Consider the following 15490-nt stretch of genomic DNA (forward strand, 5'->3'; position numbering starts at 1 on the left):
GCTGTGTTGGTTTGAAAAGTCGCAGCACATCCTTTAACTGGAAGACCCTTTTCACAAGGGCACGCACCCACCCAACACTGAAGAATTCTCCAATTTGCTGTTGCGGCGAAACACTGGATAGCATTACTTGATTGTTTGACATTATTGAAAATAGTAGATAGTAGGGGTGTGATGAGACGCTTACTCGACGAGACGAGACACATCACGAGATTGGGTTCACGAGAACGAGACGAGATTTCTCGTCGAGGTGAAAAGTTGTCTCGTGAGGCGATGTGATGTCAGCGTGATGGAGCGTGGAATTACTATTGAAGATCGCCCTGCCACTTTTAAATCATTTGTGTGGCAAAACTTTGGTTTTCCCGCGGAAATAATAAACGGCGAAAGAGTGACAGACAAGACGAACACAATATGTAAACATTGTAAGAAAAAAATGCCGTATACCGCTGCTAACACGAGCACTATGCAAAAACACTTACAGCACCACCACAGCTCTCTAGTAGGCCTACGGCATTTTTTTCTTACAATGTTTACATATACAATGTGTACAACGAGATCTCGTCACACCCTTAGTAGATAGTGATGCTTTTTAGCTTCTGATTTGCATCTAAAAGTTAAAATAAATCTGTGCATAAAAAGCTTTCTCAAAACGTTAGCTTCTTCTGTCTCACTAATTCTCAACCTTAGTGCTTTCTGCTGTTTCCTTCATGGCAGTCACATACATGGGTTTCTCGGCAACGTCATCACTGCTTGCGCACGCAACCGGGGGGCAGAAAGAAGACGTGTTTTGTGTAGCTAGCTAGTAGAGGCATAGCGTAAATCAAAATGCCAAGGAGTTGTTGCGTAGTTAATTGTACAAACAGAGCCAGTGATGGGTGCCTGATGTTTAACATACCTAGGGGGAAGCATGCTTTTGCCAAAAACCGGCGGAGGTTATGGCTTCAAGCCATAAGAGGGGCAGTTTGGGGTCATGTGCAAGCAGTCAGGCTCCCATTGTATCAATCAGAAAAGTTGCAGCTTGTGGTTGTTCAGCTCAGTAATATCTACCTGTCAGGGCTGTGGTACTCGAGTCCGGACCATAGACAATTAAAGGTCCGGACTCGAGACAAGTTTAGACAGCTAGCTAAAGCTACGCCGATGTTTTGCTAACGTTAGAGCAACAGTGTTAGCCTAGCCTACTAGGTAAATATTACGACTGCCTTTAAACTCCGAAGGTAGTCGTCTGTGTCCACGTTGCCAACATAAGACTTGTGGCGTTAGTGCTCATTTTGTACATAACTTTATTGAATGAAATATTCAGCTTCGCTCCTCTGACATGGGTGGGTTTTTGTTACGTTACATACAAAGCTAACTGGCTATAGTTAGCCTACATTAGCTAACGTTGCCGAGACAGTGGCAGTAGAGCTTCGGCGAGCTAACCAAGACAGTGTTATGGCCATCTTACCCACAATCAACCTCTGCTGCGAAAAACAATCAACCTGCAGTGATGTTTTGAAACTAACATATCGTACCTTTTCCCAGAAATCCTGGCCATTATTTTAAGACATAAACCAACCGTAAGGGTACACTCAGGAGTAACACTGCTGCTAACACGGGCTATTACATTAGCCTAAAATGATAATTATAGCCATACATATATATCACAGTAACACTGCAAAATTAAAGACCGACAAACAGATCCAACTAAAATCGTGTTTTATTGAGTCAGCAGTTATATACAAACAATAAGGAAAGCTTAAAGGAATACGCCACCGGAATGCACGTCGAAATTCTAGCAGCGATGTTTCCCCATTGGAATGAATGGCAAACAGAGCTATAGCTAGCTTCTCATAACGAGAGCTCTCCAGCTCACAACAAATGATTAAATTGTAATCGGTCAAAAACGTTAGCTTTGTAAGACCATAGAGTATGTGTTATATAAATACCATGACAAAATTCAAAGTGTAAATATATGCAATGTATGTTGAAAGTCTAGCCGCGACGTTTCCCCTTTGGAATGAATGGCAAACAGAGCTATAGCTAACTTCTCATAACGAGAGCTATCCAGCTCACAAAATGATAGTTAGCTGACTGGTGCTGCTGCTCTCTGCTTTGATCTGGCTCTCTTATTAAAAAAATTGTACTTTCTGTTTGGTTGACTCATGAGAGGCTGTTGGAGGAATATTGTAGAGGGAAAAAAATCCTGTTAAATTGTCATTTGGACTTATTTCCCCTGCTGGCTTACAGCCTAATACTGCAACATTGGGTGGTGGTGGTGGTTGGGGGGGGGGGGGGATGGCAGATATACTGTCAAAGCTACACACACTTATCTGGTTAAAGAGTGACACACATGTCCATATTATGACACACACACTTGTATTTTTTACTGTAAAGTCTCGAAAATCAATGTCATTAATAGCATCTCTTAATGGCATGCAAAAACCTGCTTTCACTAATCGCATTGTATAAATCATATTTCCAGTAATGAATGTTTGCCAAAAGCCTTTGATCTTAAAGCACAAACAGATCAGTTAATGTCCAATTAAAATTGTAACTCATGTGAGTAATGTGATGTCTCTGCTAGAGTCTTTTGTTGCAGATGTGAGCTTTGTGTCGCTTTATTGATGTATGTATAGGACATGTAAATTGGTGCAGTCTGTGTGCTACTTCAGCCCATTCATGTAAAAGTGGTGTGCATTACTATCTGCCACACTAAGTGCGTTCCATCCACCTGTTGTATGCACATTTTCAAATTGCACGTAAAAAATCTGAATGGAAAGGGTGAAAAATCAAATCAAAAAAAGTTTTCTAAAAAAAAAAAAAAATGTGACAGTGCAATAAAAACAGGCTTTGCAGATAAATCCTGACAAACATGAAGCCTTTAAACATCACAGAAGAAAGGAAAACTGGCAGCAGACAAAAACATCAGACCTGTGTGAAACAATAAGGGAGACTGTTGTCGAATAAATACATGAAACAAACATGAATGCCCTATTTTGATCATGTTTTCGTCATCTTGTTTGCCCTCTTCTTGTGCAATGGATTAATGGCATCCGACTGCCATGCCACAGTGTTTTTCTTGATAAAACAACTCCTAATATAAAATCTAAATCTAATTTTTTGCATGAGTAGGAGTAGTGGTAGATGGAAAAGCACATGAGCATTTTCTTTTAGTTGCCAAAGTCAGACAATTTCAAATCCTAAACATAAAGGCTTTAAACAATTTCTTTTTTATATTTTTAGTATTAAACACTTAATCTTTTTAGACGTGAAATTTGGTTCTGAACAGTTGTAATAGTGAAGGATCGAAGCTATAGTCAGCTTGGGTAATAATTTTCTCTCAGCTGTTGATTTGTTTAATACATACATTTAAACATTTAAAGTCTTCCTTGAATATTACCATTATGGGAAATATAAACTTACACTGCTGTACTTAAATACATTCCATTTATTTGTGCTGTACCCACTTCCTCTCAACCTCCCTGAGAAAAAGAACATTTTATTATTATTTTATTTAAAAGATGATAAAAACAACAGCCTACCTTGTTTTATTCAATGTGTTTTTATTAGAATTATTTTAAAATAAAATTATTTTCTTTATAAAAACAAGATTTGGTCTTAAAAAGCATATTTCATAAATTCAAAAAAGAAAGAGTGGGGTCGTCTTATAATCAGGGTCGTCTTATATTGGGACCAATACGGTATTCTGGATGGTGTTCAATCTGTGTGGTAATGTGACACAAAGTGTCCGCAGAGTAAAGTCTGACATATACGGTACGTCTGTCTATCACTTTCCATAAGTTTGAGTGAAACGACTTTCTAGGGGAATGTGCTGAAATCATACAGTACCTCTCTCCTCGAAGCAAATTAATCAAACCCAACTGCTGATGTTGCACTTTGATTTAAAGGTTAAGTGAATTCAAACGCGTTTCAATCAGTCAAGCAGTCCTGTTTGCGGCATCCATTACAACTTCACACGAGGCGCCACAGGCAGAAATAGAAGCAGTGCCTTGGATTTGTTGAGTGATATTTAGATAGAATGTCATCTGTAATATGCTGAACCACTGGAAATTGTGATGTTCAGGTAATGTCAGTACCAGGAATGAGTAAGCAGCTGTACTTGTATTTGTTGCTATTAGTAATTTTTAGCACGGTAACATGCTAAACTAAGATGGTCGCCATGGTAAACATTATAGCATGCACGTTGGAACCTATTTTCCGAAGTAAGCCATTTCGCATAATGAGTACTTTTACTTTTGGTACTTTAAGTATATTTTGATGCTCATACTTTTGTACTTTTACTTAAGTAACATTTGAAATGCACGACTTTTAGTATTTCGAATATTTCAGCACTGTGGTATTGCTACATTTACTTTAGTAAAGAGTACTTCTTCCATCGCTGACTATAAATCACTGAAATCCTGCAATGATACAGCAAGGAAAAACGAAGCAGTGGAAAATCCTGTTTGGTTTACATACTGTTAACATGCAATGGCATAATAAAAGGCCAAGAAACGATGAAATATTGCATATTATTAAAGGGTAACTACCGTTTTTTTTCAACCTGGGCCCTATTTTCCTATGTTTTTGTATGCAAGTGACTGATACGAACAACAATCTTTGAAATTGATTCAGTATTAAGCGTGAACGCTGTAACCGGCAGCCACAGACCAGGCTGCAATGTAACCCTAAGGGGCAAATGTGCATCATCAATTTGGTCTAGTAAAGGTGCTTTATTTTGCAACTGAAAGGCTTAGATTATTATTCTAAGTGTCTGACAACATTATGGAAAGGATCCCTTCAGAGACAGGCCTTTTTAAAACATCTTTAAGACCTTCTATTTAAGCAGAAACAGCTCTGAGGTTGCTAGCGCTAAACCCACCAGACTAAAGAAGACAGACTAAAGAAGAGTTTAAAAAAGCAATACTTTTAGCATGTATAGAGCCAACATATTTTCACATATAAATCTGTAAACTATGTGTTTATTTCAAGCAAAACTATAGTTGTGATGGTTGGAAAAGTGGACAGATGACCCCAAACGGCTTTTCATAGTTTTATTTTGTTTTTGTCGACTTTGAATGAAGTGTATTTTATGATGCTAAAATGACTGTTTATTTACATGGAGTCTGGTGGCTTTAGCGAACGCAATTTCGCGGATGTTTTTATGTTGAATAAAAGGATCGTACTCTTTAACAGAAATGTTGATCTCCCTAGAAATCATCTATATAAACAGAGCAGAGGCAAGCTGGTTAATAATTGACAGTTAGGACTTTCACTGTACCTTCTTGTTCTATGCATCATCAACACTGTGGTTTAACACACAAGCCTGGTGTTTCTCTATTTCCGTCTTAAAGTCTGCCTCTCTCTTGCTTTGTGGGCGAGAACATGGGACATGGCACGTGACACAAGTGTCTATTAGCGGCACAAGGCTAATATGTGTTCCCTGTGAAAACCTCATCAGGCTTGTGTGGGTTTTACACCGCATGGTTAGATCTCGAGCTGTGAAGGTGAGAAGACCGGTGATTGAGCCACTTGTTAAGGCTTCTGGGTGGCTTCTGGGTTAGAGAGCAAACGCACATACAGTACATTACATCACAGACTGAGCTGATGTCTACATGCTAGATTTTCAAAGAGGATACATGAGACAAATAATGGCAATCAAGTGATCGAAGGACACTAGAGATAAAAGACACTTGGAAAAGGAAGCCACTCAGTGACAGTATTCAGAATTCCTGAGCGAACACAGGAAGGGGTGGGGGATGGGTGGGGCTTGCGGGCGGTGGGCACGCAGAAGTTGAGGGGCTGGTATTGCAAGCAGTGACAAGGATGTTTACATTTGTTTTTAATGCATGCTCACCAATGCAGGAGCTCCCATCAAGCAGGTAGGAGCCATTGTCATGGAAGCCACTTCTGCATTCACAGTGGTACCAGCCGGGCAGGTTGACACAGCGGGAGTGGTTGTGGCACTCAATCAGGCCCTCTGCACACTCGTCAATATCTGAGGACACAAACACACACAAACACACACACACACACACACACACACACACACACACACACACACACACACACACACACACACACACACACACACACACACACACAGTAGCATCAGCATCAGTCTAAATTATCTTAGCAACAAACCGAAACCTGACACTTTCTTTTTTTTAGCCCATTCTTTGATCCTTGCTGGTTACAACAGTGGAGTTCGATCCAATCAGAGCAAACCGCCGCCACAGCGGCAGAGCTGGGTAAGCTGCTTGCCCACATTAGACAGCTAACATCTCTGCAGTCTGTCTGCCACAGCAGGGATCAAAGTCTTTTGGAAATCACACCATTTGACAGCAGAGGTGTTGCCTCCGTGCACGTCTCTTATTTCTTCTCCTCGCTCATTCTGCTGTTTCCACCCAGCTTGCTTTGTTTCTGGTGTGCGGCGTGAATACGCACGGCTCATCTGTTATGTACGGCGTGAACTCTGCTCCTCATCTGCTCCTCATCTGCAGCTCTCTCGCTTCGTGCTGCAAAGACCCGACCTGTGCACACACCCCTTATGGTTAAAGCATGACCTTCAGTCACACTTTCAATTACCTAAATGTGAACCATAGCAAACAGGAAAAGGTAGCGAGGGACTGCTCGATATAAGTGTCATGTCTGTGTATACTGTATCTCATATGGTTGCTGAAAGGGGGAAACTCTACATTTTCAAGCAAATCAACAAGTGCAGTATAGTTTGTAGCTTGAGTTGAGGCATGGTTCATATTATGTAATGGTAATGGATTCTAGGAGGGTTTGTATAAGAGAGAGAGAGAAAGGGTATTAGAGTTGGTTTATAGATTATCCATGTAGTCTGTCAAAGCAGTACAACCAATAACACAAGTGAAGTGACATCTTGCTTTCAGATTTAGGTTCTGTAACTTCACAGCTTCAATAGCTGCGTATTTCTTACAGAATCTGGTTAATGGCTTTATAATCACGATCATGAATGAAATTCAAACAGTTTAAAATGCGTCCTGTTCTGATGTTGTATATTGTTAGAAGTAAGTTAATCTCAATACTTGCAAGTGGAAGGCATAAGGAACTAAAGATGACACTGATATTAATATTCTCATTATTCAAGAAATGTGCTTAATGTGGCATGTCACAGCAGAGCGGACAGTCTCACTGTACATAAAACAACGGTTCTATAACTGCCACAGTCAGACTGATGGCAAAAACATAATAAAACACAGAAAAATTCACTGTGATTATATGTGCAATAATTCTCACTACCTAACTCTACTGTAAAATACTACTGTGCAATATTTGCAATATTTATGCTTGTTACAAATGCATTATCCCCCATAGTTGTATCATCCAGTTACAGTATTCATAATTTATCATGATTTTTGCCCTCTTTTGTATAGTATCTAAGATTATTTTGTCTTATTTTAATTTATTTACCTTTAAATATAACTTTATTTACATTTGTACTCTTTACTTGACTCAAAGAGCCTGCAAAAAAATTCCTGGACTGTTTGGTGTATGTACAAATGGCAAATAAAAAATCTTGACTCTTGAATGCCAGTAGTTTCTCTTTGCTTATAGTCTTTGCGTTAAGCTAGGACAAATCTCTTTACTAAATATGCAGTATTTACATATGTAGTGTAGTTCCATTTAAAGTAAACGCAGAGACAGATGCATCTTTTAAACATGAGGGTAGATTGCGTCTCTCAACTGAAGACGAGTCTGTAGCATTTCTTGTTTGCCTTTGCAATTTACGATAGCAGACAGCTTTCTGATCAGCCAGAGATGCGTGAAGCCGATAAATGTAAACAGATGAAAGTGATGTTGATCTTCTAATCAAACTCAAAGAAAGCAAACACTCATATTTCCCAAAATGTCAGCATATTCCTTGAATCAAAGTTTTTCTGTTAGATAAAGTTTTAATGCATACGTGTTCTCCAGAATTGTACAGCTTATCTGCACAATAACTTTTCAATCATTTTATAGTTTCCACTGAGAACACACACTCATCAAGTCCATCAAAACAAGTTTTTTGAGAATAATATGGACTTTTAGTACAAAGGGGGTATACAGTATGTTGAGGTCACTGTATATTTACTTAGAGATGAGTTACGGCTAAAGAGATAGAAAAGATGTGAGAATACTGAATACTAAATGTGCCAAAGAGGTCATTATATTTGTTAATTTGTAATAAAAAACTGAGATACAACATGTTATACCAATTGATGGGTTAAGATAAGACAGAATATTTTGGGAAAAAAAAGGTTTAAAAGTTGGTTATAATGTTGTTTTTCTTGTACGATATTTATGGTAATTTATACTTTTCTTTTAAATCATTTCATCTATTGAGGGGTTAGGTTTATATAGTATTTCATAAAAATGTTTTTTTGAGGAAGATGATTCTAATGTTTTGTATACCTTTACTGATTTACATAGACTACACTGTATATTAAGAAACCAGAAACAACTTTAGATAGCCCTTGGATGAAAGCGACAACAGTTCGGGAGAATAATGGGTATGGCATATTGGAGAATTGCCTTTTTATGTCAAATATGTAGCACTTTGAATTGCCTTGTTAATCTAATAAAATCACAAAAGCAGCCCCACCACTGCGGCTGTCCCCACCACACACTGGATTTCTGTAAACAGTTGACACTACGAGAGCAGTTAACATATGGCATCAACTTATAGCTACAATTTTTTTACAATCCATAAAAAAAAAAAAAAAACTGGCTTTCTGATTTTGTGCTTGTAACATTTTCCTGTTGCTCCAGCCCTGCTGTGAAAGTCACAGTTGATACCTTTTGCCATGTCTTAAAGATCACACACAAAATGTACACACACACACACACACACACACACACACACACAACAACACACACACACACACACACACACACATCTCTAGATAAAAAAAGGGACTCAGGGCGAGCTGTTTAGCAGTGTGTGTGTTGTGGTTGTGTGGTTAGCCTGCTGAGCCGCTGGTAATAAGACGTGACAGCTGCTGGGAGGGCTGCCCTCTGCCTGCCTCTCAGGTCAGAGTTACACCCAAAGATTCCCTCTCTGAAACATACCAAGATTAGAGGTGACTGGTGGCTGAGAGCAGCTAACCCTTTCACAAAAGAGCAGTGCTGTGCATGTGCATGAGAGGGCATACGTGCACCTGCTTGGGCCGGTCACACTGCATGATTTAATCCAGAAGCGATAACAGTCCTTCAGTGGTGATACAGTGCATCATTAAGTTTCAAATACTGACCCTGATTCAATTTAACGGGACACATTTTTATACTTCAAAACAAGTGTGTGCTCCAGATTTAATTACATAATAAACACCTTACACCAAGGCCCAAACACTACTTGAAGAGTGAGACTTTACAAATGGATGCTTTTTTTTCTAAGCAATGGTTAATTTCTTACACTGCACTGCAACTTTTATTCCTGTATTTTATACCCGTCTAGCTGCTTCTTTATTTTCTATTCTCTTTAATTAATGTTTTTTTTTTTAACTGCTCTTTAATGTTTTATGTAAAGCACTTTGAGTTGCCTTGTTGCGAAAATGTGCTATATAAATCAAGCTGCCTCGCCTTGCTGTTGGCTCCTTAGTCTCGCTTTGCCACACCCTTCTCCAAAGCGCGCCGAAGGAGGGTCTGGCTACTCCACATAGCATTGGTGGATGGGAGGAAAATGTGCTCTGGTTTAATGGCATTTCTTTATTTCTTTAAACCAATCAGAATTGCCATGAGCTGCTGCAAAATAGTCGTGCGAGTGAAAACTCAGATTGGACAGATAGTCTAGCTAGCTGTCTGGATTTACCCTGCAGAGATCTGAGGAGCAGTTAACCATAGTCCTCAGAAATCCACCGGAGTTTAAAATTCCAACACAAAGAAAGCGGAAGGAAACGGAAAACATGCATCCAGCGGAATTTCAGAACAAGTGAGCACACACCGGAGGTCCAGCTGCCAGTTTGACAGCAATGAATATCTGTCCAGTTTTGTACTGTAGCTGTTTGTCAGTAAGGTTATTTGTTTTCTTAATTTATTTTACAACTAATGTCCATTAAAACAACTTAATTATTAAGGTTAAAAAAAGACAATAATATAACTATAATATGACAATAATATTACAATATGGCAATTAAATTAAATGTATTCCTTAGCCCTTGGAAAAACAAAGGGGAGAGCACATGTTATTTAAAACCCCATTCATCATTAATGTGTATATAATAACTAAGTGGGTAAAGGCAAGAACTGTCTGGTAAGTTAAAAAAATGTAATCACTTTTACTGTAGTTGCATAAATACAAATTACGATATGTTTAGGAACATTTCCACCATCACATATCACAGATAAAGATAAAGGCTACATCTTTGAAACCAGGGACAGATAACACTTGTTATCATTTCACAATATTACGATATCCAAAATCTAAGACGATATCCAGTCTCGATATAATATTGATATATTGCCCAGTCCTACAAAGGGGAAATACTGATAAGAAAGATACACCAATGGGGAAAAAGTGTAGCTTGGTTGTGATCAGATCAAATGTTGTATTGAATTCACTTTGTTGCTGTTTGACTTTACAGTCTCCTGTTAACCTTCACATGAATATACACAGGGGTTCAGATTAGTAGGCAGTGAAGACAAACATGTCCAGCATCTTCAAAGAAGAATTACAATGAACAGAAAATAACACACTTGCAATCTTTGTTATCTTTCTCATGTCATATTTGTCTAACATTTCATTATGGCAAAGCTGTCGGGGTTGTGTCCAAACACTGTATTTATTTAACCCCGCGACCGATCACAGCAGCCATCGGCCAGTGTTGCGACAACAGCTGTTGGCAGCTCTAACTTACAACATGGGCAGACCGCACATCACTTTATACAGCATGCAGTCTGACTCTACTGCCAATATCACCATCGCTACTCAAAGTTGCTGTATGTCACAGTTGCAAATAATGCTCAACGCTACATGCAAATTTATATCACAGCACAGTGATTTCATCAAAATGAAACAAAAAATGTTCGTCATTTATTCAACCCCTTTTTTAATTTGCTGACATACATACTTTCTACGTATTATGTTTCATGTGGAGGGAGCTTTGTAAGAAAAGCAATAATGCCTATGGTTGGAACAAGGGCAGAAACAACAGGCAGCAGTACAGCCAGCCTTCCTAATAACAATAATTCGGCCCTGGTCTCCGACATATCTGTCCATAATTTATGAAAAGTGGCCCATTCTAAGATGTTTTTTAGTGCTACTACAAAAAAATCTACCACTTTAATTGTGAGGAATATGAGGTGCTGCAATCCTGCTTTCATCTTCTGGGAGAAATGCTCCCTTTCTTGTCTGTAAAAATTATGATTTTCAACATTTCTTTCTCTGCCTGGCTCTCTTAACGGAAGACAGTGGACATGTGTCATATTTTTGTGTGAAGGTGTTTAAATCTGGGTGACCAGCGTCTTTGGATAATACAGGAGAACAATTAACCTCACCAAATTAACCAAACAGTGGAATGTTCTTGACTGGAATGTTACCGGATCAGAATCAGAATCAGATTCACTGCCTAACAAGTTCGCACTTGAAAGGAATTTGCCTTGGTGTATTAAGTGCATACAGTAACCAAACTATATTAAAAAGGGAATTAGCAATAAAGCAAATTACTGCTGCAGTCAAGAACATAAATACAGAAAAAGTATGTGAAAAGACACATTAACAAATACGCAATATAACTACTTTGGAAAGTAAAAGAAGGCTGTATGGTTTGCAGGTTGTGCAAAATTGATCAGTGAAAAGTTCCCCTGATCCCAACACAGCTGATTTAGCACAGCAGAATCAGTTTGCACATCTTTGCGAAATAAGTTGTACTGGAAATCTGGTGAATACTGTCCGGTCATACAGTGGCTACTGTAGGTTGTCGCTGGTTTTGTTTATGACAAAGTAGATGCGGAAGGGAAAGCTTGGTGCTGCTCCTTTTCCTTAGAGCAAAGTTATATAAAATTGGTGTCACAGCTAACATAATGGCCTGCTCCCCTGCACATTTTCATGTTGTCTCTGTTCCCTTAGAGGTCAGCATTATCAAGATGGTTCAATTGGTCAACGGCGTGAATTTCCATGTCAAAATTTTCAACAACAACAAAAACACAACACAAGTTAACCAGGACTAGTCTATCAATGACGTTTCATTTCCGGGATTGTTCAGGTACTGCCAGAAATTTCGGCTGGATGTCCGTCACCTTCCGCTTTCTTTGTGTTGGCATTTCGAACTACGCTGGATTTCTGAGGACTATGGTTAACTGCTCCTCAGATCTCTGCAGGGTAAATCCAGACAGCTAGCTAGACTATCTGTCCAATCAGAGTTTTCTGTCACACGACTAAAACAACCTTTGAATGTACACGTCACCAAAACAAGTTTCTTCCTGAAGCTATTTTGCAGAGGAACCATTGCTCCGTGCACCGCCCATGGCGACTGTGACTGGTTTTTCTCCCATCCCGGAATGCTGTGTGAACTAGCCAGACCCTCCTGGTCTGTCAATGCAAGACTAGTATAGGCCTTAAAGAGCATTATTATATGCATTACATCAAGATGAAACATTATACCAATGTTGCCAAAATCCAGCCCGACTTTTGGAGCATGTCAAGAAATTAAAATCAGATCTGTAGTTTTGTCAGCACAACACACACGTAATGATGGAGCCACCAGGAATCAGGAGGTGAAACTGCAAACCTGAACTGAAAAGATTATCCGTCTGATCTGAGACCTGTGATAATCCACTGAACCAATTGTAAGCACAGAGACAGCTAATTCCACCAGGACTCTGAATCTCTTTTTATGGAGAGCACGTTATTTATACCCCATTCATCACCTGCATAGTAAAAGCTTTTTATTTAGATGTAATAAAAGCTAATTTCATTCACACACAGTCAATAATTCCTGTTGCTCAATAGTCTTATAAAGCTATTTGTTAGCATGTGTGTGTGTGTGTCTGTGTGAACAGCCCTCCATTCTCTTTGTCTGTGGCAGTGAAGTGGACAGGTGACCTTCCCGTGGTATAAAGTACAATATGCTTGAGCGTACACACACACACACACACACACAAACACACTACACACACACACACACACACACACACACACACACACACACACACACACAATCAATCTTTGTTACAGCCACGGAAAGAAAAGCAGCCAGACAGCATATCACATTTCCCTCTGTTTCCTTGCATTACAATGCAAACGAGAGCACTTAGTACTTTCCGCAGGGCCTCACTTATGCCCCCGTCTGTAGATTTTCCCAATGGGGACACGTGAAGACTTTATGACAGCCCGGACTGTGAAGAGCTGTGAGTTTTAGCTCACGGGTGAAAATGGGAATTAATCTACACATAGTTAAAATAATCCCCAAGCTCTCGGTGAAATCCTCTGGCCTGCTGAGCTTTACATGATTACCCCTATCTCCGCTGTACTAACCTACTGAAACAACATCATGGAAAATGTCACAAAGGGGATTCACAGTAATGTGTCCTTAGACAGAAACAACAACCGACGTTTGTGTTTGCTGCTACCCGATATTCTGTTGCCAGTGAATGGTCATAAAACTAACAACCTGCAGGACTGAAAGAGCAGTTAAAGTGACCACAGACTACAGACAAACACTAATGAATGCATGCAGCGCTAGACTGATATCTTTACTAATTTAAATTTACCGTGATAAAATATCTGCTTGCTACAACAACAACTTGCCATTGACATGATACAGTATCTAAGAGCAGCAAGGACATTAGGTGTCTGTAGGAGTTTAAAGGATGACATTGCTAGTAAGCGTTTATTTGGGGATTTGCAGTTCAGAAGACAAGTTATTTAGACATCTGGGTCACATATTTTTCAAATATATTCACTTAATTACTGTTGATAACACAAAGTCATATGTAACCTGGACGTCTAAAATAAAAACTTGCATGTTTCAAAAAAATCTAGCCCAGTTTTACATCTTTTGACCTGCAAATCATCCAATCTGTGCGTATTGGTATTTCAAATAATCCCATGAAAATACCAAAACCAAAAACTAATGTATGTTGCTAAAGTTTTGTACGTGTAGCCAAGGCCTGACACCCCATTCACATCCATTGTCATCCAAAAAAGTATTTAAGATTAGGAGCCATAGTGTTGCACTCGGTGACATATTTCTTTTCAACGCAATGAGTTTCATCAGTGAACTGAGCTAGGAATTGGAGACTGGATCAGAATGTATCTAGCCTTAGCCTGAATATAGCCCTCACATGCCCATATGTACACTGAAAGAGCTTTTGATTGCTGAAATCACTCCTCCTGGCTCTGAAGTGGTCGACTTCGAGTTTGATTCCAATAGAAAAGATAAGGCTTAAAATCTGCAGTCCTTGTTCTGTGCAAATATCCCTTCTAAAGTTTAGCTGATGCTTTTTTGAGTCTTCAGGAGTTAAGAGTTAACCAAAGTAAGTTGGTATCTTCAAAAATGAGGTTTCATTCTTCTTAGAAAACAATTAGTTTTTACAAATGTCTCAGTACAGTACATTACATTTCATTTAATCCAAAGCAATTTCCAATTAAGTGCTTTCAACCTTGAAGGTACAAACTTCGGATTTGCTCGGCATATCCATCTGGGAACTTTCCGTTGGAGAACTTTTGGGAAGGGCCAAAAATACTGGTTAGCTGATTGGATAAACCATCTGTCTATCACCACCTATGTTGGTGATAGACGGGCCAAATCAACCAATCAGATCAAACTCGTGCCGAAATCAGTCGGGAGAAGAGCAAAAACATATTTTCCTCCGAGAAAAGCCTCTAGTGCCATTTTTTTTTTGCATTTCTTTCAATGAAGGAATACTTTCTAATTCGGATAAAACTTGCGCAATAGCTACGCTCTCATCCGTGGAAGCCGCCACGTTGTTTAGACTGAACAGTCACTTCTCGTTGCGTCACACTTAAACCCGCCACAAAACCAAAGCTGATTGGTCGATCGTTTGGCGAATGGTTCCAAATTTTTTCTATCTCAAGATGCCAGACTGATCTGCGAGTGGAAAACGCTCTCACAAATTTTTTCTATCTCAAGATGCCAGACTGATCTGCGAGTGGAAAACGCTCTCACAAGGCTAACAAACTTGCGTGAACAAGTAGTAAGTGCAAAAACATTTAACCACAACAGCTGTGGGTTTTGTTGCTGTTGATGTTGAAAACCCTCGTTAGCCACCACTCCCCAACTCCACACTTCACACTAAGCTAGCCTGATTACCCGAAGCAGTTTCAGTCACAACCTTAGTAAGGCCACAAAATTCTGGCTAAAAACACAGCAAGTCCAGCAAAACACACAGCAGAAGAAGAAGCAGCAGAGCCAACAATAAAGCAGCAAAGACAAGAAGCAAACAGCAGCAGAATGAGCTAAATCAGCAGAACAAAAGCAGTCAATTTAACCTTAAGGCAGCAGATTCAATGACATTCGGCAGAGAAGCCTAATAAAGTAAGTAAGTA

At 39.3% G+C, this 15490-nt stretch overlaps 1 protein-coding gene across 1 annotated transcript in view; it reads right to left on the reverse strand.

Annotated features, from left to right (window-relative positions):
- The window catches only part of LOC114571720 (protein kinase C-binding protein NELL1), a 130841-nt gene that overhangs the window by 14735 nt on the left and 100616 nt on the right, over window positions 1-15490 (reverse strand). The window contains exon 5 of the mRNA XM_028602900.1: window positions 5834-5974. Coding sequence (XP_028458701.1) covers window positions 5834-5974 — 141 coding nt within the window. The remainder of the gene's footprint in view (window positions 1-5833; window positions 5975-15490) is intronic.

Source organism: Perca flavescens, chromosome 1 (genome assembly GCF_004354835.1).
Source record: "Perca flavescens isolate YP-PL-M2 chromosome 1, PFLA_1.0, whole genome shotgun sequence".
In the NCBI taxonomy this organism is placed as follows: domain Eukaryota; kingdom Metazoa; phylum Chordata; class Actinopteri; order Perciformes; family Percidae; genus Perca; species Perca flavescens.